At 34.6% G+C, this 22,353-nt stretch overlaps 3 protein-coding genes across 3 annotated transcripts; 1 reads left to right on the top strand and 2 right to left on the bottom strand.

The window, feature by feature from the left end:
- Positions 1–105: 105 nt before the first annotated feature.
- Positions 106–5,801, bottom strand: LOC125210648. Its single transcript, XM_048110198.1, has 13 exons — positions 5,567–5,801; positions 4,957–5,030; positions 4,775–4,852; positions 4,137–4,212; positions 3,391–3,455; positions 2,445–2,546; positions 1,673–1,762; positions 1,507–1,581; positions 1,350–1,382; positions 1,171–1,257; positions 1,036–1,092; positions 565–672; positions 106–492 (listed from the first exon to the last, which is right to left on the bottom strand). The coding sequence occupies exons 1-13, from the start codon at positions 5,607–5,609 to the stop codon at positions 313–315; spliced, it is 1,068 nt and encodes a 355-aa protein (XP_047966155.1). The 5' UTR covers positions 5,610–5,801; the 3' UTR covers positions 106–312.
- Positions 5,802–7,486: 1,685 nt separating this feature from the next.
- On the bottom strand, positions 7,487–9,319 carry LOC125212739 (probable WRKY transcription factor 75). The gene is made up of 2 exons (XM_048112979.1): positions 8,858–9,319; positions 7,487–7,990 (listed from the first exon to the last, which is right to left on the bottom strand). The coding sequence occupies exons 1-2, from the start codon at positions 9,253–9,255 to the stop codon at positions 7,813–7,815; spliced, it is 576 nt and encodes a 191-aa protein (XP_047968936.1). The 5' UTR covers positions 9,256–9,319; the 3' UTR covers positions 7,487–7,812.
- An 8,295-nt stretch (positions 9,320–17,614) lies between these two features.
- Positions 17,615–21,951, top strand: LOC125214920 (sphingosine-1-phosphate lyase-like). The gene is made up of 15 exons (XM_048116150.1): positions 17,615–17,990; positions 18,083–18,128; positions 18,479–18,630; positions 18,742–18,801; positions 19,040–19,264; positions 19,351–19,492; positions 19,751–19,801; positions 19,882–19,973; positions 20,229–20,355; positions 20,778–20,793; positions 20,958–21,065; positions 21,147–21,201; positions 21,270–21,416; positions 21,504–21,582; positions 21,681–21,951. The coding sequence occupies exons 1-15, from the start codon at positions 17,788–17,790 to the stop codon at positions 21,801–21,803; spliced, it is 1,626 nt and encodes a 541-aa protein (XP_047972107.1). The 5' UTR covers positions 17,615–17,787; the 3' UTR covers positions 21,804–21,951.
- The last annotated feature ends 402 nt before the right edge of the window (positions 21,952–22,353 follow it).

Genomic DNA, 22,353 nt, shown 5'->3' with positions numbered 1-22,353 from the left:
TGTATAGGTATATTATCACATCATAACTTCTTTTGAGGTGATTTATCTACAATTGAAATGAGAATGAAATAATCAACTGCGGATAATTGCAAGGGGACAAAGAAATGATGAAAATACAATTGAGGGTATTCATTTATTTACCTTTCTCCCATTACTTTCTAACAAAAATACTTCCATCTCTTGGCAGAATATAGAGGCATAAAATACAAAATTCGGATTTCCTTATATAGGAGATGTATAACCCTCTCCTCGGATCTACACTACTAATTTATATCCTAAAATTGCTTCTTGTGGCCGCAATTACAACCTACTCTACTTGGCAGTTGGCACCGTGCTGCGGCTTCTTGTAAGCAACGAAAATCCTGAAAATCCTCCAAACAAACCACTCGTGGCGGTGTCTGGACTTGTTTCTTCAGAAGCACGAGTCCCATTCGAACTCAGTGGACTGCTTGAGTCCGACACTCCAGCATCGTCTGATGTTCCATACAGTTCCTGCAGAAGACAATGTGAGAGATACTTGGCAAGCCTACAAAACATGAGAGGTTAAAAAGGATAACTTTTTACCTTGAGGCCTGAAGCAGGAGACGGGAATGTAACCTGTTTCTTAAGAGATCCGTTACCAGTAGATGGTGATGGTGGCTCACCTAAAGCCTTGATGGGCATAGACACGGACTGAGAAGGGAGAAGAAGTAAACCAGATTAATTGGTATACTTTTAGTATGATACTCCCTCCGTCCACGATTTCAACGATTACAAGAACTGTTTTGACTAAGTGCGGGTTCTAAGAAATTGTTTCACTCTGTGAAGGAAATTGGGTGGAAAAAAATAGTGGAATGTGGATCACAATTTTATACTATATTGCTATTAGTTTTATAATGGAATGTGAGTCTACGAATTTATTGGAGTGTGGAGATCCACTTACCAAAAATGTAAAATGGGGTTTTAATTTTTAAATCGTGGACAGTGCAATATGGCAAAATAGGGACGGAAGGAGTATCTACTATCTACTAAAGCTACATACGACGGATAATTTACCCTTGATGGAGATACTTTTGGCAGTTCAAGGGCAGGCCTGGAGGAACTAGATGCTCCCTGCACATTTCATTCTAAAGGTTAGGTTACGTACATTAATAGTTGCGGATATGAAATATGGGTTTATTATATTCTTGCCTCAATTTGCTCCATGCTTTTGCTCTTCTCGAGCTCGAGATTATATGCATAGCCTACCAAATTTTCAACTCCAGAGTTCAGTTGATTCTACATTAAAAGATTAACAATCGTTAGAACGAAGAATAATAGCTACTATATGCAACTAGGAGAGAGTGCTGAAGACCAGAGTTTAATGGTACCTGTCTCACTTCTATTCTGCTAATCTTTGTTTCCTGTTACAAGAAAGGGTTTAGCCATTAGTTTTTTGACCCACCAACCACCCATAGATAAGCATCAATAAATAAGAACAAATATCCAGAGAGACAAATTGAAGGTATGAGGGGAGATATTAGTTACCAATGACCGGACTACATGATGTACATTCTGGAATTTTGAATCAATTGATTTTACATTGCCTCGCAGATCAGATATCTGAGCAAATTTCATAGTCAGTAACTTGACAGGTTCAGGACAAACAAGAGATAAACCTGAGCCACCAAAATGTTTATTAATTTTGCCTGACCTCATCTTTCGTTGCTGTTGTATGGTCAGCAACTTCATCAATTTTACAATCTACTCGGTCAATTCTCGAGGACAGATGTTTTTTAGTGACCTGCAAAGTTAAAGAAAAGTTCAGCTCATGGTGTCATGCAGGCACAGAAATGATACTACACATTAATGACATAGCACTATCAAGAGATCATGCACCCCGGTCCCAGGTGATAAATTGCACACGTTTTAAATCCTTTCAAAGCAAGCATGGGGAAAGCTGAAAGATACTCTAGGATCTTATGTAACAAAATTCAGTTGTGAACAGTAATAATAGCAAAAAAGCCATCAATCAAATGCATACTTGCCATGCAACACAAAAATAAGGAACATAAAGCTTCTGGATTCATAGCTTGATTTAAAAGTGAAAAAAAAAACTCATTTGTAGTCTATAGAATGAATGCATCAAAGATATTGCATAGCATCTATAATACCAGTATACATACATGCACTTGTGAATAATAGTTAAGAACTTCAAGAATGAATTATTCAAGTATACAGTCCAAAGATCACACTTTCAACATTCAATTCTTTATCAAAAGCCAAAAAAAGTAAGTATCACGTTGCATAACAAATAAATACTGAAGAAAATATATAGAATTAACAGATGGCAGATGTAATAAATAAAAAAAAAGCTTTAGATGATGGAGTGCTCCTCTTGCAAGAAAAGAACAGTCAGCATTTGAACGGGTAAACTCCAGATTTGCCATCACAACAATAAACACAACTCAGAATTAAAAGCTTACTGAAACTGAGGAGTAAACTGTTTCAAGCTGTTTAGCTACAGAAGAACAGGCATCATTTAAGCCACGCCTTGTTGCAAACATCATATCAGAAATCTTCCAACCCTGCAAGTGGATAAATATTTAAGAGATGTATATATGTGTACAAAGTACAAACACTAAATTTGCACCAGATATTAAAATCAATAAATGCTCAAAACGGAAATTACATCTCGAGTTATCAACTTATGCTATCAAAGGAGTGACATAACAACTAGGTGTACCAAAAGCAACCTGTAAAGGCTTAAGATAAGCAACATCTAAGCATAGCTATTGTAAATATAGAATTAATTATCAGGTTAGACGTTCCACCACATGTAAATAATTTGTAAGCACCTAATAAAACTGAATCAAGATAAACTGATTATCTCAGTTACGAAATAAGGACAAGCTGGCTAGAATGTTAGAGAAAAACCTACAGGTCAATCATATCTAAGAAGGGGACTTCTCAAGCACCGTATGGTTCTTGATCCATTTGTGGGACCGAGATCCTCATCTCTTTCCAGAGGTAATCTACTAGAAATATGTGCTTCCAATGTAGTCATATACACCACCACACATGCACCAATGTAAACACTTCTAGAATAGCTCGACAGCAGGTTTTTAAAATCTTTAAAATTCCAAGTTACAATTATTAGGTGTATAAATATGTAATTATGTATTGCTGCAGTCAGTCTCAGAAGCAAGTATTCTGAACTACGGTCAGTGATTTTATATCAGTCCAGAGATATGGTCTAATGATGTTCCTGCGAGTACTAAGTTTTTGCAATTGCACCAACAAAGAATTAACTTAGAAGCAAGCCAACACGGCTTGCTTCTAGACAAAAATAAGAGGAAAAAGTTCAATAAATATATGAAAAGTAAAGTCCAAAAATCAGTGTTTCGTTAGAGAAAACCAATATAAAATTACCTTCCACCAAATGTAGCCATATCCAGCAACTATAGTAATAATTACCATTCCATATTTACCAGATGCTGCAAAAGAGTACAAGATACAGTCAGCAAATAGCACTATTTGATAAGTTCCCAAAGGAAAACAAGGTCAAGGTGAAGATCCAGGCATTCAAATTTTATACAGAGAGGCAGTAACAGAATATTGAAATTTAATAAAGCCCATCTCTGCTTTTTTGGCTAAGAGCAATAGCATAGCTAATAGAACAATAGTGTTCAAAGTTAATTATACAAGTACAGAACATGCAACATCAATATAAGACCATTTTGCAATCACAAACAGTAATCCTCTATAAAGTGAAAGTTTCTCTATTCCCTAAGTAAAATTAGAGCATTGGCAATTTCATGACAGATGCATACGCATATGATAGAAACTAATAATGTAATCGATGATTTTTATGCATAACAGTGCATTGTTCTTTACCAATATGATTTTGCTGCATGTGAACAAATTGGTGGGTATAAAAAAGGTGATATCATAAAGCTCATAAAGATGTCAGCAGGAAGAGCAGAAGGAGAAATTTGAAACATAGGATGTGCATGTTGACAAATAGAGTACAAAAATGTGAGGATTTCTCCCATAGGGGGATACACCACACCGATCAAATATAGCATGCAACAAGTACATAATAATGGAAATCAACGAAGATTCCACACCAAAGTTGATGAGATGAGATTTACTATCATTTTAGAAAGTATTGTGACCTGATCGTTCTCCGGTAACAATTGTAACAGATCTATTTGATGCCAAGAGTTGCAGCTCTTCTCGTAGGCTGTTAACCTGAGAGAGTGAAAACTCAAATCAGTTCATCTGCCAATAGCTTTTATCATAAGCGTTAATGTAGTGATGACTGATGATGTAGCATGACCAGAAAGATGCCAAGTAAAATGAACAAAACAGCCAATACTATTAAACTTTTATCTAATTATTGCAACAATGTACCGAGACTAAGAAGATCTGAGGTAATAAAATAATTGTCATATCATCTAGTAGTACATTACAACATTTTCTTTTCTCCCCATTCGGAATCATTCTACCAGTAAATCTGTATTAGTAGAGAAAAGGGTGCATCTTTCTCTTGGCTACACTATGGATACTCTATCTCTTCTGTCATAGCAAGCTCTAAGCAATACTCCAATACCATAATTATTTTACTCGTTATATAAGCCCAACCAGGACAACTGAACAAGAACAGAACCATAGTGTAACAATTAGACGTCGTGAAATAGAATAGTCAAATATTGTAAGACAAGAGATACAAAGTAAGGCCCATCTAAATATGGGGAAAGACCTCTTTGGTAGGTAAGAGAACAACAAAAACAGTAATCAATTAACTCCAAACCTGTTGCATCAAAGAATCATTTCGAGGTTTGGGTTGGGAGGTAGCGGGAACATCTTGTTTAAGTTGCTTGAAAACTATCTGTCAGATAATGCAAGAGTAGCAAAATTGAGAAAACCAAAAATTTCTGAAGGATTATAGTCCACGCTCAATCAGGTTTCAAAAAACCTTCAAAAGTAAGGTACCTTAAATGCACCAGAGAAAAAATCAGAAACATTAGATATCCGGCCCTCCTTGGCAAGAACAGATCCCACGAGGCCTGCAAATGTGGTTGGGTCTCCTCAGTAAAATATTTTGTAATGAATACTCATAACCAATGACAAAAATGTACACTTTACAGCTAGCGTTATAGCGATGGTCTTGTAGTAAATTAGGCAAATACATGACTATATATCGGTCCCATTCTGCCAACACCGGAGGTTGAGCTACGAATAGAGCAGCTATGAGTAGGTGGTGATGGTAGAGAAAGGGGGGAGAACCATTACAACTACCAGCTCTTCGTGAATTCAACCATTCAACCGCAATTTCTCACAATTGATTCTAATTAATTTCTCACAATTGATTCTAATTAAATCAAACTCGAAGGTGAAATCATCAGGTAAGTATCCAAAATACAACAGACGCTAAACATCAATCACAAACTATAGCACTGGCAAAATGATCTAAAAGTCCAAAAACTAACAGTCAAACACACATACACACACAGCAGCATCGATACCACGAAAAAACAACAGAAACATAAGCTTCAGCAAAATTGTAACAAATCGATAACAATTGGTGAAAGAAGCAATTGACCTGCACCAACGATGAGCGATAGCTTGCCGAGAGGAAGCGCCATCGGCGGAGAAGTGGCGATTTTCACAGGAAATTAACGGAAAAAAAACATTCATAAATTTCGATAATACACAAAAAAAAGAGGGATCGAATCCAAAATAAAAGAATTATAATCCACAAGCTTAGGTAATTATCGAGTAGAGTGGAGAGAAGGGGCTTCTGAAATTGAGCAGCTTAACGAAACCCTATTTTAGTATTGGATATAATGAAATCTGGAGTGGCTGTAGCCAAAATAAATTGACACAAGCCTTCAATGTATTGTTATCCTATTTTTACTAGTAGTAGGAATTAAGATCGATGTATTTTCTAATGCTATTTTATAAGTATGATAATATACTCCCACTATTTTCTAAAAATAGAAATTCACTGCAATAAAAAAATCATTAACGATGCCCAATTAACAATGCCCATTTGTGTTTCAAACTATATTACCAAATTTTAAAAAAAACGTCTTTATTATAGGTGTCCCAACTCAAATTAGCTCGAACTTCATATAATTGGCTCAAGTCGAATACTAGTATTATATTTGTATTTGTATTTTTATACTGTCACGGTCCCATAAAACTAAGCATTTTGGGAATAAGAGTTTTAAACTTTTAATGCAATTTTAATAAAATAGGAAATAGATAGATAAAAAAATACATTGAAATATTATTAGTAGAGAATATAGTTCAGAAAGTAAATCTTGCCAATAATAAAAGTTGACTAATTTTGTGAGATAGACCAAAATATTTTTATGGGATGGTAACTTGATACGAAAATAAAATTTTGAATACGAAGTATTTTGTTATAAATGTACAGTAATTAAGCCTCTAAGCGATTAATTCTTTTTTCAAAATGTTTGTTTAATTCGTCTGTTATTGGTTCTTGTCTTTTTCTAATGGGCCCAGCCCATAAGTTATATGGGCTGTAAGAGCACCAAAATTTTATTTTGTGGAGAATTTTCCATAACAAAAACATTCACTAGTATTTTATATGGTCATTGGCGCTCATAAGAAATTTTCAAAATTTTATTTTCTTCTGAGAATTTTGAACATACCATGTAATATCATGAACTTAAATAATTATTAGTATATTTTTTCTCCCGAGCGACAAAATCCAACTATATTAAAATGAAATGGATAATAATATGTGACTTCTTAGGACCTTGTAATCCCATTATTATCATTTTTTTTGTGGTAACAATATTTTATGTGATGTAATAATAAATAAAATGTAGCCAAATTTTGTCGCTAATTGAAAAAAAAATCAACAACTGCTTAAATTCATGATATTATATGTTAAGTTTAAAGTTCGTTGGAAAAAATAAATTTTTGGAAAGTTCAATATCAGGCTCCAAATCTCCAATATCCCCTAATTTCACTCTTGGTTAATACAACCGTATATTTTTTTTATCATAAAGCTGGAGATTTTATAATTTTGACACATTTCTTAAACTTCTTTTACTTGTTCCATTTTTTTTTGTCAGTTTGGTCTAGCATATTAAATTATACTCCCTCCGTTCTTAAAAAAGTATACAATTTTTTGTTTTAATGCGTAATTATTAAAATAAAAAAAAATGAAAGGAAAAAGTGATTGAAGTATATTGTTATGAAAGAATGAAACTCACCCCATTAGAAATGAAACAGTTTCTTTAAATATAATTGGTCGATTTTAAGAGAAGTCCAAAAATGATAAATATTGTCTATTTTAAGGGGCGGAGAGAGTAGAATCAACCAAAAATATAAACTCAAGAACTATAAATTTAGTAAATCGAAACTACTACAGAAAAATGCTATGACGACTAATCAGAAAAAAACATTCCTTTATGAACACAATGACACTCTTTCAACAAATTAATGAGGAGTAGTACAAGACACAGAGATTAAAAAAACAAATAAATGCAGTAATATCCAAGTAAAATTCACATTATTAAAGATCTTAATGTCTTTGAGTATACATCGAAAATGAACTTCTAATATTTTCACAAATTGGCGCCTACACTATGGCAGATCCATAAAAAAAGAAGTGGGTGCGGAAATCGTCACTTACGGGATGATGATAAATGAAAAATGAAAGTGAACTCCAACCCCGAAGGGTTGGGGCAGTGCAACATAACAACACCACATGGTCAGTGACAACTCCAAATATTGAATTTAATAGACCTATTATGGGTCGATCGATCCCTACCCCACTTGAATCTGTCATTGCGTGTATATATAGAATTATTATAAAGAAGTGTAAATCTGCATTTGACTAAGAATGTGGTCAAAATTGTCGGTTGATTTCTGAATTGGATGAGAATGGACGCCTTCATAAGTCGTCACTACAATTCCTTCATCTTTGGAAAGCCTTTGCACTTGTTTCTTCACATTGCAATCTTGATGTGTGCATCTATAATAGCTTCTGCAAACACACAAATATATCAATTGTTAATTTCTCAATGCCATAATGAAATAACATAGTGGATTCAAAATATATAAAACTCAGTGGGATCAGATACATCTATAAAAGTCGTGGCCGACATCAAAAGACAGAGACAGTGTGACGGTCATAACTGACTACGAATACCAGACCCCAAAGGGTTAGGTGGAGCTTGCGCCCTTCTAGGACGTTCTAAAATCCACACTCATTACTCATTCATTTTTGTGTTATAGTATTAAAGTTAGCATATAGTTTGAGGGGGAAAAAATGGACTACATCTGGGGGCGACTAATTTTCCCTTATCTGGGCGTAAAATTGTAATGTCCGCCCTCTCTGTTTACCTTTGACGTCGCCCCGAAAAAATAGTTATTTATGCCGTAAACTAAGCTAGTAATGTATTCCACCCCCTCGGTTTCCAAATCCTGAATCCGCCACTAATTGCTTAGATTTCTTAATATTCTTTTTATGTGAGTTTATTAACTAGCTCAAATAAAATGCCCCACTTAGTTATAAGTTTTTTTCTTAACTACAAACTATATAAATGATATCATAAACAATGGAGATCATGCAAAATTGAGTACACATATACTCATATTATTCTACGCCGCCATTTACGAACTAACAATCAATCCAAGACTTCAAAATTATTACTAAACAAATAATATCATTTATATAGGTTATAGTCCATGCTATCCAACCTCAATGGAAGATCAACCAAACCCTAACGAGATTTCATCACAAAATCCGGATGGGCGATAAATTCCGATATAACTCACATGTGAATATGTCAACACCAAGTCAAATCCATGAATAAAGCGAAACGAGAAATCGAAGAAACAGATTAAAAACCTTGGAAATCTATTGTTCTTGACTGCCTTTTGACCATATTTCCTCCATCTATATCCATCATCAAGAATATCAACTTGGCTTCTAGTTTGGAAGGCAAATCTAGGTTTTCTGCTCTTTTTCTCCACCTTTTTCTTCCCTTCTTTCGCATCGTTTTCCGCAGCCAGACTGCCTGATCCCTCACCGGCTGCATCGCCGTTGATATTTTGATTTTCTTCCATGGATGTGATGAAGCCCGAGTATCCATTGTTTTGGTCATGATGTTGGAATACTTGATTTTGATTTTGATGATTGTGATGATGATCGTGTGGTTGGGAGGTCATCATCATGTTGAAGATGGAGAGATGTGAATTTTGTGAGAGAGATGATGAAGAAGAAGACATGGACGCAAAGTTATCCATGAGAAAAAAAGGAGTTGGAGATTTTTGGGCAAGTGAGGGAATAATTATATATTGCGTATTGATTTTGTGGTTATGGAGAATTTTATATCATTGTGTTAATAAGTGTAATTAAGATATGACAGTGAGGCGTGACGTGGCTGTGGAATAATAATAGGAGTAGGAGTACTTGTTTGTGGACGCAATATGTGTGCGAATGTGGTGAGTTTTGAAGTGGGAAGTGAGTCAAAATCTTATACTAGTAGATTTTGAAATTGGGGTGTATTGAGATAGGATCTACCCTTCAAGATTAGGGTTTTCTTCCATTTTTCACCAATTATCCATTATTAGTACAATAGTTGTTTTGTGTCTATATTGAAACCCTTTTCATTATGTCTGACTTCCACGAGTTCTATTCTTATCTATTTGGGATTAGTGGACGTAAATTCAAAATGAGAATGGATAGAGAATGAACCAAGACGATAAAGCAGTCATATTGTCCACTCTCAGCATTCATCCAGTTTAGTAATCAATAAAAGAACAGACAAAAAATACAAAGTTGAGGTTGTTATTGTTATGTATAAATGTAATTGTTTTTGAATAACAATTACTACTATAATATGTTTCTATTAAAAAAGTGTCACCTTTTTATAATTAGAAATGATTGTTGCAAAAATCATAGTTGTTCCTAATAAAAATAATTTTAATATTATATAAACGTTATTATTTTAAAAAAAAAAGCTGAACCGAAGTAGAACAGGCTGGGTTGGACCCGCGCACATTATCCGCGAGTGCATACGGGTGCCACCCCAATGTAAATTTAGTTACCCATGCATCAAACGTTTTCTTAGTTTTATTACAATTAAAAGGAACTATTTTATGGACTTAAAGAAATTTATTAAAAGATATGAGTTTCTATTAGGGCATCCGCAACGCGGCTCGATGTTGTCTCGGTCTCGTCTCGACGAGACGAGACAGCATCGAGACAGCGTTGCGAGACGAGACATCTCGTCGCGCGACGCGTCCGGAAGAGGCCGGCCTCGAGCTGGCGAGTCGACGCGCGCGGCCACGTGGCGTGCGCTAAGCGATGGCGTGACGCCCACTCGCCGGCCCGCGAGTGGGCGTCGGAATTATGACGTCATAAATTTATTTTTTTAAAAAAAAAATCGAAAATTCAAAGAAAAAAAATTGTAAATTTTAATTTGTAATTATGTATTTTTTAATTTTTTAGGCCTTTAAATTGTAATTTTTATTTTATTTAATTATATTATTTTTTAATTATGTATTTTTTAATTACGTATTTTTAATTATGTATTTTATAATTTTTTAGGCCTTTAAATTGTGATTTTATTTTATTTAATGAAGTGTGTTTTTATTAATTGAATTTGTTGGAAATAAAAATAAAAAATGAAATTGAATGAATAGTTAAGAGATGGATAAGAGATGGTTAAGAGATGGATGGATGCAAGTGTTGTCTCTTAGTTAAGAGATGAGCTGAAAAGTACAGTGGGGCCCATGAATAGTTAAGAGATGAGACGGTTAAGAGACAGCGTTGCGGATGGCTTTATGCGGAGAAGAAGCGAGACCATAAAACTTATCTATAGTTATAATTAATTCAGATAATTAATTAAACTGATGCAGCATACTATAATAAATTCTATTTTGAAAAAAAAAATGTGGTTGGTAGAATGAGGAGGCGGCTGGATTCAAACTACCGAACTTGGCTGCATAATAAAACATATAGTCAAATAAAGGATGCCACAAGTAGCCGCACGTGTTCCTTGCTTGGACCATTGAATTTTACTTGAATTTATTTTTTGATGCAACATTATCTAATTATAAGTGTATAATTTTTCAAATTAATTAATCCTCATTGTGTAATTAAATGGCTCTTTTTGTGCTTGACCCACGTCCTTTCGATTTCTTGCACAGTGATCGAGGGGCCCTATCAAATTTAATTGTTTTAATAATGTTCTATTATAATTTTCTAAAATTTATCTGAATTCTGTACAAATTATTATGCAGAAGCGCTCGTTACGATCTAAATTACTTATAAATACATTTGCAAAAAACAAAACATCTAATCACATTTACTTTATTCTTTCTTTTACTTTACCCTCTCTCCTCTTTCTTATTTTATTATCTCTTCTATTTTATTTAACTCACTACACACAAAACACAACTTTCTTAAATCTCATGCCAAAAGAAATGTCTCAAATAACGTGGGACGGAGGGCGTATAATAAAAATGAAATGAGATATTTATTAGTGAACAGACAAAAAAGGGAAAAAAATTAGACATTTAATATCGGACCAAGGGAGTATTTGACTAGAGCATCCACCTGTGGACCTAACAATTAGTTACCTTATTTATAAGTGCATTCAGAGTGATATAATTGACCTATGTATTTTAAGTTATTCTATACCTAACATTAAGGATTGGTCACTTGATTATCGGGTAAGGATGGATGAATCTATGCCACTTAACTTCACATTTTGAATATTGATGAAGCACAATTCAGTTGATAAGATACCTCCCTCTGATCAATAAACGAAGAACCGTTATTAATTTTTTTTTTTAAAGACAAAAACAACACCACTTGGTTATTAAATCCGTATAATACGCAAATAAGAAAGGAAATGATCATTCACCTACAATCTCCATTGTACCAAACTACTAATCATAATTCACAAACCTTGTTGAGTAGGTATTTCTATTAGATATCTGGAAAAATCTAGAAGAAGGCGTCATATTTATTTGATATTATTAACTGGAATTAAAGTCCACAAAATTGACAATTTCTCCATGATAAACCAAAATTGCAACTGGAGCGCATTCCGTACATTTCAATGCATGCATTTATTCCTACATTTGAAATGCAAATTGCTTACGTTTTTTTAGTAAGACTTTTTACCCCCATGCAATATAGTAATTGAGTGTGTGAATTAAATTAAACATAAAGGGTCAAAAAAATAATAATTAAAGAATAATTGATGAACTCTATTTGAAGTTTTGAATGATGTACTACCATATTTAAATGCACGAAACTACGAAAGTTTCAATGTAGGGAGTTCCTCTGTATTCTTTTTAATTGTGGTTAATATAATGACATAATTTTAACTCTAATAAAGTTATATAAAAAAAATGAAGAATCAAATAATTAAAATCATATAATGAACTGATAACTTGTTATCCCAATTCAACATGGACCCAAACTGAAATTGTCGTGTCTCTCACGAACACGATAAGGCTTAACACCAACTCACCAATTTTGAGTGTGTTCATGTTCTTTGTGACGTTTTTGTGTCGCATAAAAAATTATCAGTCATAATTTATTTGGTGAACATATAACAGCTAGTAACCACTAACTGCAAATTAAAAGACTCAAATTTCTTTAGATTCATAGAGTATATTTTATTTGGTGACAAATTGACATTAGTATATTTAGAAAGAGAAACGTTCGTAATTTGACGAGTAATGTAAAATATACGATTGCGTGTGGATTTTTTTGGTTTTCTTTGTTGAATGGACTAAAATACATTTTCTTCAAAAATGTCACTTTCTATGATATGCGACGAGGAATTTGTTCGCACAAGACGAAAATATTAATAGTCTATTAAATATGGTAAAACCTAAGAAGACTTAAAAAGTCTCGTTATTTGATTTATATTAATCGGTTATATATTATAGTAGTATTTTTATTTTATACGTGGGTGTTCAATTTAATTATTTTCTATGTTCGGTTGAGTGCCATATATAGTTCTTTCCAGGCCGTGAGATTTATTTAGTTATATTGTCCATTGTTTAATAACGAAAACAAACTTCCAATTTAGGTTTGTTAGAAATAGTTACGAATTGTTTTTGAGTGTTTATGGTAGTTGCGGTGCATCACTTTTCTATAAAGAAATAAACCTCCAATTTTTGTTTGTTTCTATTTCTCAAATCCGAATCCAGTACTCACACCTATATCTAATTAATAATTGAAATTAATTGTATTATAAAATTAAATACTATGTGAATGGGCTAATTGTAATGTTATAGGTTTCGGGGTAGTTTCGGAATAATGGGCCATAAAGAAGTGGGAACACTCTAATTAATTGAGAAATGTTATAATCACGCGATTAGCCACTAATTAGAAAGCGACAATTATCCTACAGAAAAATACTCCATAAATATACTAAGAGCATGAATAACGTTACTGGGCCGGGCCGCAACTCGCGAGTCCCGGCCCGTGTTTAGCGTTGGACGACGATGCGGCTCGGCCCAGGCCGGTCCCGAGGACGCAGTTGCGTCCCGGGGCCTCTCCCTCCGTCACGTCCAGGCCGGCGATATGCGTGCCCGGGCCGCATCGGTTGCGGCCCGTCCCGGCGTTATTTGCGTTCGGGCCGGGCCGCAAGGCCCCTCCGATTTTTTATTTATTTATTTTTAAAAAATTCGAAAATTAATATATAAATATCACTCTTCCATCCATTTTCAAATCACTTCAACTTCATTCCCTTTCACTCACCATAAAATTCGAAAAATGAATCCTCGGCGTGAAGGCCAACGAGCAATCGAAGCTCAAATGGCTCGAATGTTAGAGACGGCGATGCCCGCAATCCAAGAAGAAATCAACAACGAGGTGGAACGCTATCAAGCTGCTATCCAAGCGTGGAACGAGCAACACGACCGGGTACCGCGTACTCGGATGTATATCCACCGAGACCGTGAACAAGCTAGTTTGCGGCTTTTCATGGATTATTTCTCTGCAGATCCTCGATGGAGTGATCAGATGTTCCTCCCGACGTGCGCAATGTCATGGCCCGTTCAGCGGCAATGCGCCAAGAAGATCAACACACACGCCTCCAAGCGGATCTAATTGAAGAAATTTGGAACCGCAATTGACTTATGTTTTAATTTGTTTTTTTTTCGAATTTTTAAATTTCAATGTTGTAATTTTCTATTTTCCGACTGAACAATGAATTTTCTCGGTTTTAATTGTTCAACGTATTCTATTTTACGATTAAAATATGTTGTGAATAGTGCAGATGAATAGTTGTGGCCTGAGTTGTGGCCTGCGGTGTTAGATGAGTTGTGGCCTGGAACCCCTAATTTGAGGGAATGATGACGTGGAGGGGACTTGCGGCCCAAATCCGGACCGGGGTTATTCATGCTCTAATAGTGATAAATATTACAATTGGCCACACTAGATTATGTTTCAGTAAATTCAATTTATCGGGAAATCGACGGATTTGTTATTTTCTACATAAAAGAAAATATTCTAAGTTTCTAACCGTATAGCTAAGCCAAAACAAAGATAAAGCAACATTCTATTATCACACAATACACATTGCCTAGTTAAAATAAAAAAACAAAAAAACAAACAATAGACAACAGTGATGTTTCTTTTTCAAGATAAAATAATAGCAAGATATGATTAATTATCTCATGATTACTCATCTATGATTGAGTTGTAAGATTTAATCTCACCAACCAAAATACTATATATTTAATCCAGGTACAATCTTGTAAACCGAACACCCTAATAAAAATAATGTCAAGAACTCAAGATACGAGGCAACAAGCATTTTCAAGTTTTACACTTTAATAAAAATTATATTATCCCATATATACACTAATAGCCGTCATGGTCGTTTTAGTTATTTTTCCTCTAATAAAATCTTGATTCAATTGTCACACACGGCACCACAAATTCCAAATGCGTCCACGTCAAAAATACGACAAGATATTATTACATCAATACAATAGCATGATATACCATCTAATATACGCATCATTCATTTCCATCCGAATCAAATAAATTTAATTTTTTCTCTCTCTTTTTTTCTTATAAGTGGATGCAAGATGGGCCGACGTAATTGTCACATTGGTCAATAGATCAAAAGATGTATTTTCCTAAGTTCACATGTAATGTAAACTCAAAAGATGTAAGTTCACAGAAAATAATAAGAGCATTCCCAACGGATTTCCTAAAACCTCTCATATTTCTTCCTAACTCCTGCCACATCAGCGCTACATCAGCACCATAATTTATCCCCAGTTTTTAGCCAACTTTTAGCCAACTGCGCTAATGGTTTCTCCCTTATTTCTCCCTAACTCAACATTTCATTTTTACATCATCACTAATTTAATTATTTTATTTTTGTATATAATAAAGCTAACTAATTTAATTTATAAGACAAAACAAATAATAGTAATAAAGTTCGTTGTATTAAACACGGGTAAACATTACAACGACGAAAAGGGATGAGGATGAGGATGGGGAGAGAATGAAGAGAAGGTGTGTATTTATAGGGGGGAAATTAAATATATATATATATATATATATATATATATATATAGGGGTGCGTTAGGCTCCTTTACACCCTAAGTGTCCTATTTCCTTCTTAATCTCAGCCATTGGATCCTTGAATTGGATGGTTGTGATCAATGCATTATTAGTCTATAATGTTGCATTATTAGCCGTTGTATAGTATATATATTTATCGCCGAATTATCGCCCACAGTGGTCGGCGATAATTCGGCGATAATCCGGCGATTTTTCGCCGGTTGGCGATAAAACGGGAGGAAAAATCGCCGAATTATCGCCGACCTCTCCCATTGGTCGGCGATAGACGGTGAAAAAACGCCGACTTTTAGCCGGCACCATTGGGAGTGCTCTAATATTAGTGTTTTTATTGTGTGTCACATTTTCAAATGTGTTGGAATATAAATCGGACGCTAAGATACAAGATAGAAAAACTCTATAGGTCATGTTTGATTGCCAAGATTCTATCCTATAAAATAATCTGATTCCTTAAATTTTAAATTTCTGTGTTTGTTTCAGTTTTTAATCAAACTGGGAAAGTATTCAGAATCCGAGAACAAGAGTTAGTACAACTTTCCAGGATTATGAATCCTAAGTTTTCTTAGGTATTCTTTTTCCCAGTTTTAGGATTCTTACGTATTTAATGAAATATAGTATAGTTTTATTATTATTATTATTATTATTATTATTATTATTATTATTATTATTATTATTATCACCATCATCATTATTAATTAGAATGTTTTAAAAATAATTTAAAATTATAAATCATAGTACTTAATTTCAGTATAATAATTAACTATGATTAAAATTATTATAATTATAACTATATTTTATAATAAATTATTAAATAATTAAAATATGATTATATAATATAAATCATATAATAAATAATTATTCTTATTTTTATAAATTAATAATTAATCAATAAAGTCATACTACAATTTTAATTTATTAAATTTATTCAATTATATTATCCGTAAATATTATAATTATAATACTAATTATTATTATTATTATTATTATTATTATTATTATTATTATTATTATTATTATTATTATTATTATCTTTGGAGTTCCTTCTTTCGAGGAAAGGAAATCGAATTTCAGGTATCCATATTATAAATGAGTATAATATTTCATACTATAATTATAATTATATTATTGCATATTATGATGGATAATCATATTTACACTATCCATTGTAATAATAAATATAATAATATAATTATTATTATTTGTAATTCATAATTTATTAAAAATTTTGTATTATTATTCTTTTCTATAAATAAAAAATAATAAGTATATTTCTAGTTTGGTGTTTAAATTAAATATAAATTTAAAATCTTGATATTTTTCAAACACGAGAAAGTAAAGTTACTAGGAATCATATTCTTAGGATTCATTTTCCCAAAAATCATTTTCCTTGCCAATTTACTTTTCCGTCAACCAAGCATGGCCTACGGTGAACATGTTATGTAAATACCTAGATAAGAAACTTATCTGGACTGAAATGCACATTTAATATTCATGAGTCCTAATCTTATAAGCCCATAAGATAGCCCAAGCCCATGCTAAAAACGTTTTCCCTGTTCTCATCAACTTTAGCATTTTTATATCTTAACTTTTTTTTTCTATCACTAAAATCACAGGAGTACTACTTTATTTGTTTTTAATAAAATGTCGCACTAAATAAATCTGGTGATGCGGAGTCATAAGAAGCGATATTGTTCCAGTTCCACCCAAAGAATTATAAAAAAAACCACTTAAACAATTACTCAATTCAACCAAGGCATATCAAAAATTTCAGTTTGACTTCACATTTATGTTATCCAACAAGTGATAATGTGCATAGAAATGAAAGTAGGTCTTGATATGGGTGTAAATCGTAATATCAGATCTGAATGATGCAAGATATATTTTCCAGATAATAAATATGAATTTGGATGTGAGATTGATGATAGAATAAAGTAAAAGAAATAATAATATAAATGAGTACACAAGAGAAACGCTGAGACTCAATTGACGACTCTTATGTCCTTGTTTCACAGCATAAATGCAGCTACGCAGACTACTCCACACAGAGAGACTCTATCATATTCATCGTATCAGCATTTAAATCTGTAGAGAATGTTCCTTCCACGCCAGTTCAATCACACTACTACCAATACCATATAAAAACGGATTCCTAACTCCATACGCATCAGATTCAATCATATCCACATTCAAACCTAGCATCGAACACAACGATGGATTTTCATCACATATCCTCCTCTCTGCATCAATTCAGAGCTTCTGCTAATTCCTACTTGCTTCAATTCGAGCCTCTCGCGCTTCTTCTCACACCTCTGTTGACGCTCTTCTTCGCCAGATCACTTCGCTCCATGCTTGCCGTGGTTTCCGAGAAAGGCCTCAAATCCTCCGCCGTCGAGCTGGCCATGGCCTCTGTCAAGTAATATCTCACTTTTTATTCATATCCAGCTTGTGAAGGAATGTTTCCTCTGACTAATTGATCGATTAATCCGTGTCTGCGTGTTTGATTAGGTTGGTGCCTGGTGTGCAGAGGTACATCGATGCTGAAAAGCAAAAGGTAATCTAATAGTGTTCATATTTTATATTTTGCCGCTTCTTTCAGTATTTATGTGGAATTTGTAAGTCTCGAAGTTTGAAATGAAATGATGAGGTGTGATTGTTGCATTAACTGAACTGCAAGAGGAAGAGAGGAGTAATTAATGTAGCAGTGGGGCTAGATGAATAAACTAAACTGATTTTCTGGACCAGAATGCTGCATTAATGATTTGGACTTCTATTTATGTCTATTTGATGAATCATGCTACTTATACTTTGGTTTCCTGCACAGAAATGTTTGTTCAAGTTACAATATGTTTTCTGATTGAATAATTTTTACCTTCATATAAGCCATTGACTTCGCTACTGCAGGTTGTGGATAAGTTGCAAGGTTCTGGTAAATCGAAGAGAGACGGTTGGAGGACCGAGTTGCCTATGACAGGCTTAGGAGGTGAGGTTATTGATAAAATGAAAGATGAGAAGCTAAAAGATGTGGCGTGGCAGGGCAAATGTTCCGGTACAGTGTATGTCTTCCGTCGATCATATCACCTTCCACACTTGTTACCTTATATATTGAATTTTTTTTAGCTGCAACTCATAGTTCAGGTTTTCTTAGTTCTATGTGTTTCGTTCAGATACATTGCAGGAAGCGAACAGGAAGGGCATTTTTCGTTGATCAATGAGGCATGCTCCATGTCAGTGAGATGTATCTTCTTACTAAGTTTCCACTTAGCAATTTCAGCTTTCTTGAATGGCCAGCAACTCTTGTCAATAAATGGATAAATTCTCACCTATTAGGTTGAAGTGTGGTATTTCTAAATAATGTTATTTTCCGGTTTCATGAACTAAGAATCTAGATATGGATGTGGTAACTGATCATTTTTTTTCGTCTTTATATATATGCTCTTATAAGATTTTTGAATGGCTTTCCAGGTTTGCGCATACCAATCCTTTGCATCTAGATGTATTCCAGAGTGTAGTGAAGTTTGAATCTGAAGTCGTGGCAATGACAGCAGCCCTGCTTGGGAGTAAGGAAAAGGCTTCTGGTGGGCAAATATGTGGAAATATGACATCAGGAGGGACAGAAAGTATATTAATGGCAGTGAAATCTTCACGGGATTATATGAAAACTAAGAAGGGAATAACTAACCCAGAAATGTCAGTGAAACTTTCGCTGTCGATATTTCCTATTTGTTTTATGAGAGGTTACAGAACTGATTTGGTCTATGATTTTCTGGTACTAGGATCATACCGGTTTCAGCTCATTCAGCATATGACAAGGCTGCACAATATTTTAAGATCAAGTTGTGGCGTGTTCCTGTGGACCAAGATTTTAAAGCTGATGTTAAAGCCATCAAACGACATATTAACCGGAACACAATAATGGTCAGACTCTATTCTGATACCTTTAGGCTGCATAAGTAACATAATCTAGTTGTTTATGATATTTGCATTTGATGTTGTAAGACCTCAGTGGTACTACAATAAATATTTTGGATAGTGCATTTTGATTGAAATAGAGCTAATTCAATGTCCATGCCAGCTTGATTCCAGTGAAGTTCAAAGTTTTGGCTTTCAATGTAAAAGTTTATGAGCAGTTTCTGATGCCGATTTTAATCCCCTTGGGTGACTGTGTTTCTGTAGATTGTTGGATCAGCACCTGGCTTCCCTCATGGAATTATTGACCCAATTGAGGCATGTTGTCCACTATTATCTTGCTCAACTCGAGCTTCTTTTGCTTTATAGAAATCTTGACGTTATGATTCTCTTTGTAGGAGCTTGGTGAGTTAGCTTATACCCACGGGATCTGTTTGCATGTTGACCTTTGCCTCGGTGGGTTTGTGTTGCCTTTTGCTCGTAAGCTTGGGTATGTTGCCAAATGTTCAGAAATGATTTGATGAGTGATGAATCTTATGATTCTTATTTGGAATTGTTTCAAATTCTTTCCTGCAATTGTGATGCCCCTCTTCTATCTTGTGATTTTTGGAGATTGGTTTTCGACTCCCAAATATGATCATGATATCATGGCAGTGCTGTATAATTTTTTATCTTATCTTGAGTAGAATATCTTATTGTTCATTGTGTAGTATATTTGATAATAACATCTGACTTTGTCTCCTAGGTATCCTTTGCCACCATTTGATTTCTCTGTCAGAGGAGTAACATCCATATCTGTGGATGTTCACAAGTATGGGCTGGCTCCTAAAGGAACGAGTGTGGTTCTATACAGGGACCATGACATACGGAAGGTACTACATATACTTGCTTGTATTTTTGTTAAGACCAAGTGTCTTCAAAGTATTTCTTTTGATCTTTACATTAAGATGGTGTTTGGCAAAGCCTATTTTAAAAAGGAGCTTACAAGTTCTGGTAAGATATACTTAGAGCTAATGCTGACTTATTTACAAAATATGATGTTGAAGTGTTTGGATATACCACTTTGAAGATGTTAGTGATGTCATAGTTTGCAAGACACCTCTTGAAATTAGAGCATACAAGTGTCCAGACATCTTGTAAGATGTTTTAAAGAGCTTATTGCAAAACACCCCTTGAAATAATCTTTACTCATAATCGTGCCTATCTATTTAATTTCTTTACTGATATTCCTGCCTTGAACTCTGCTGGTTACTCGTGGTGCTGGATCATTTGGCAATTGAACACTCTTGTAAAGAATCAATTTGTTGCTGGTGAGTTGCTTTCTGCACCCAGACCTTTTATTCCGTCCAAATAAATCTATAAAGCATTTAATTGATGCAGCCATTATATATACTATTTTTTTTTCTTTTTTTTTACATACATGATTCCGTTGCTAATAGTTTTTACTATGTGTATTCTTTTGCTTTCTGTCCAGTCACTGAGTGGACTGGTGGGCTCTATGTATCTCCGACAATTGCTGGAAGCAGGCCTGGAGCTCTGATAGCCGGAGCTTGGGCAGCAATGATGTCCCTTGGGTTAGAAGGTTACAATTCTCACATTCATTGCCTGTTTACTGTCGCTGGTGTGTTTCTCGTGACTGAATCGAAAAATTTGTGGTGAACAGGTTATCTAGAAAACACAAGGAAGATCATGGAAGCGTCAAAGAGGCTAGAGGAGGGGTAAACTGATCAACTCAACTCCTCAAAATGTTATCGCTGAACTTATACCATCAACCCTTCCATTGCAGGGTGCGCCAAATTCCAGAACTGTTCGTCGTTGGAAGGCCCGATATGACACTTGTGGCTTTTGGATCCAACAGCTTGGACATATTTGAAGTGAACGACATCATGTCATCAAAAGGATGGCACTTGAATGCACTACAGAGGCCCAATAGGTAACATTATCTTTCCTCTCCGTCCTAGTGTTGAATTTAGTTGATATTTATCTTGATTGTTCCGTGTGCTCGACGTTGTATGATCAGCATCCATATCTGTGTGACTCTTCAACATGTGAATGTGATTAACAACTTCGTCAAGGATCTAAAAGACTCCGTGCAAACTGTAAGTTCGTTATTATCAATGAAGATGCAGCAACCTAATAGTATTATATGTTAAGAGAGAAGATGATGATTGTATATAATATTTGGATGAAACGACAGGTGAAGGCGAATCCCGGGCCTATGAAAGGAGGGCTTGCTCCGATATACGGTGCGGCTGGAAAAATGCCGGATAGAGGAATGGTTCAAGATTTGTTGGTCGACTTCATGGATAACTCCTGCTAGCTCAATCTGTATCCCTATTTGTTCAATAAATTCTTGCTAATCTTATTCTACATTCATTTACCAGTTCCCTTCTTTATATGTATATTATTCCATTAATGTAAAAAATTCTGCGTGACATATTTACAGCATTATTATTACCCTCTCACAATTAATTGTTACTAGTCTGTTCTAAAATCAATTCTCAGCCTATCCCCACACTCCCCCACTATGTGCTACTGCGAAGGAGAGGAGTTCCATCCAAGAGGTACAATCCTAAACAGATTGCTACAAAGTATATATATATTGAGTGGCCAATAGGTCGGGAGAGCCTCTCTAAAACGACGAATGCCTTTGAAGTAGCTTTATATAAAGAAGAGGAAAGTCCGCAAAAGACCAAACATTAGGGGATGAAGGTGGAGATGGACACATTGACAAGGAATTGCAAATTACCTCATGGAAAGTGACCCGTGGGCTGTAGGTGGATCTTCACCATCAAACGGACTAGACCAGGCCATCGAAAGGTACATGACCATGTTGGTAGCAAAATGATACTCTCAGATGGATGAAGAGG

This window comes from Salvia hispanica, chromosome 3 (assembly GCF_023119035.1).
Source record: "Salvia hispanica cultivar TCC Black 2014 chromosome 3, UniMelb_Shisp_WGS_1.0, whole genome shotgun sequence".
NCBI classification, from domain to species: Eukaryota; Viridiplantae; Streptophyta; class Magnoliopsida; order Lamiales; family Lamiaceae; genus Salvia; species Salvia hispanica.
This window is presented reverse-complemented; position numbering and strand designations above follow the sequence as displayed.

What these genes read in the sequence shown, in the direction of transcription:
- LOC125210648 (XM_048110198.1), bottom strand. Translation starts at nt 5,609, where the DNA reads ATGGCGCTTCCTCTCGGCAAGCTATCGCTCATCGTTGGTGCAG. An exon ending in GCAGAATAGAAGTGAGACAG is followed by an intron (nt 1,258 to 1,349) that starts GTACCATTAAAC and finishes CTTTTAATGTAG; the next exon opens with AATCAACTGAACTCTGGAGT. An exon ending in AAAGCATGGAGCAAATTGAG is followed by an intron (nt 1,093 to 1,170) that starts GCAAGAATATAA and finishes TGAAATGTGCAG; the next exon opens with GGAGCATCTAGTTCCTCCAG.
- LOC125212739 (XM_048112979.1), bottom strand. Translation starts at nt 9,255, where the DNA reads ATGGATAACTTTGCGTCCATGTCTTCTTCTTCATCATCTCTCTCACAA. An exon ending in AAGAACAATAGATTTCCAAG is followed by an intron (nt 7,991 to 8,857) that starts GTTTTTAATCTG and finishes GTGTGTTTGCAG; the next exon opens with AAGCTATTATAGATGCACAC.
- LOC125214920 (XM_048116150.1), top strand. Translation starts at nt 17,788, where the DNA reads ATGGATTTTCATCACATATCCTCCTCTCTGCATCAATTCAGAGCTTCT. An exon ending in GGCAAATGTTCCGGTACAGT is followed by an intron (nt 18,631 to 18,741) that starts GTATGTCTTCCG and finishes TGTTTCGTTCAG; the next exon opens with ATACATTGCAGGAAGCGAAC. An exon ending in ATCAATGAGGCATGCTCCAT is followed by an intron (nt 18,802 to 19,039) that starts GTCAGTGAGATG and finishes ATGGCTTTCCAG; the next exon opens with GTTTGCGCATACCAATCCTT.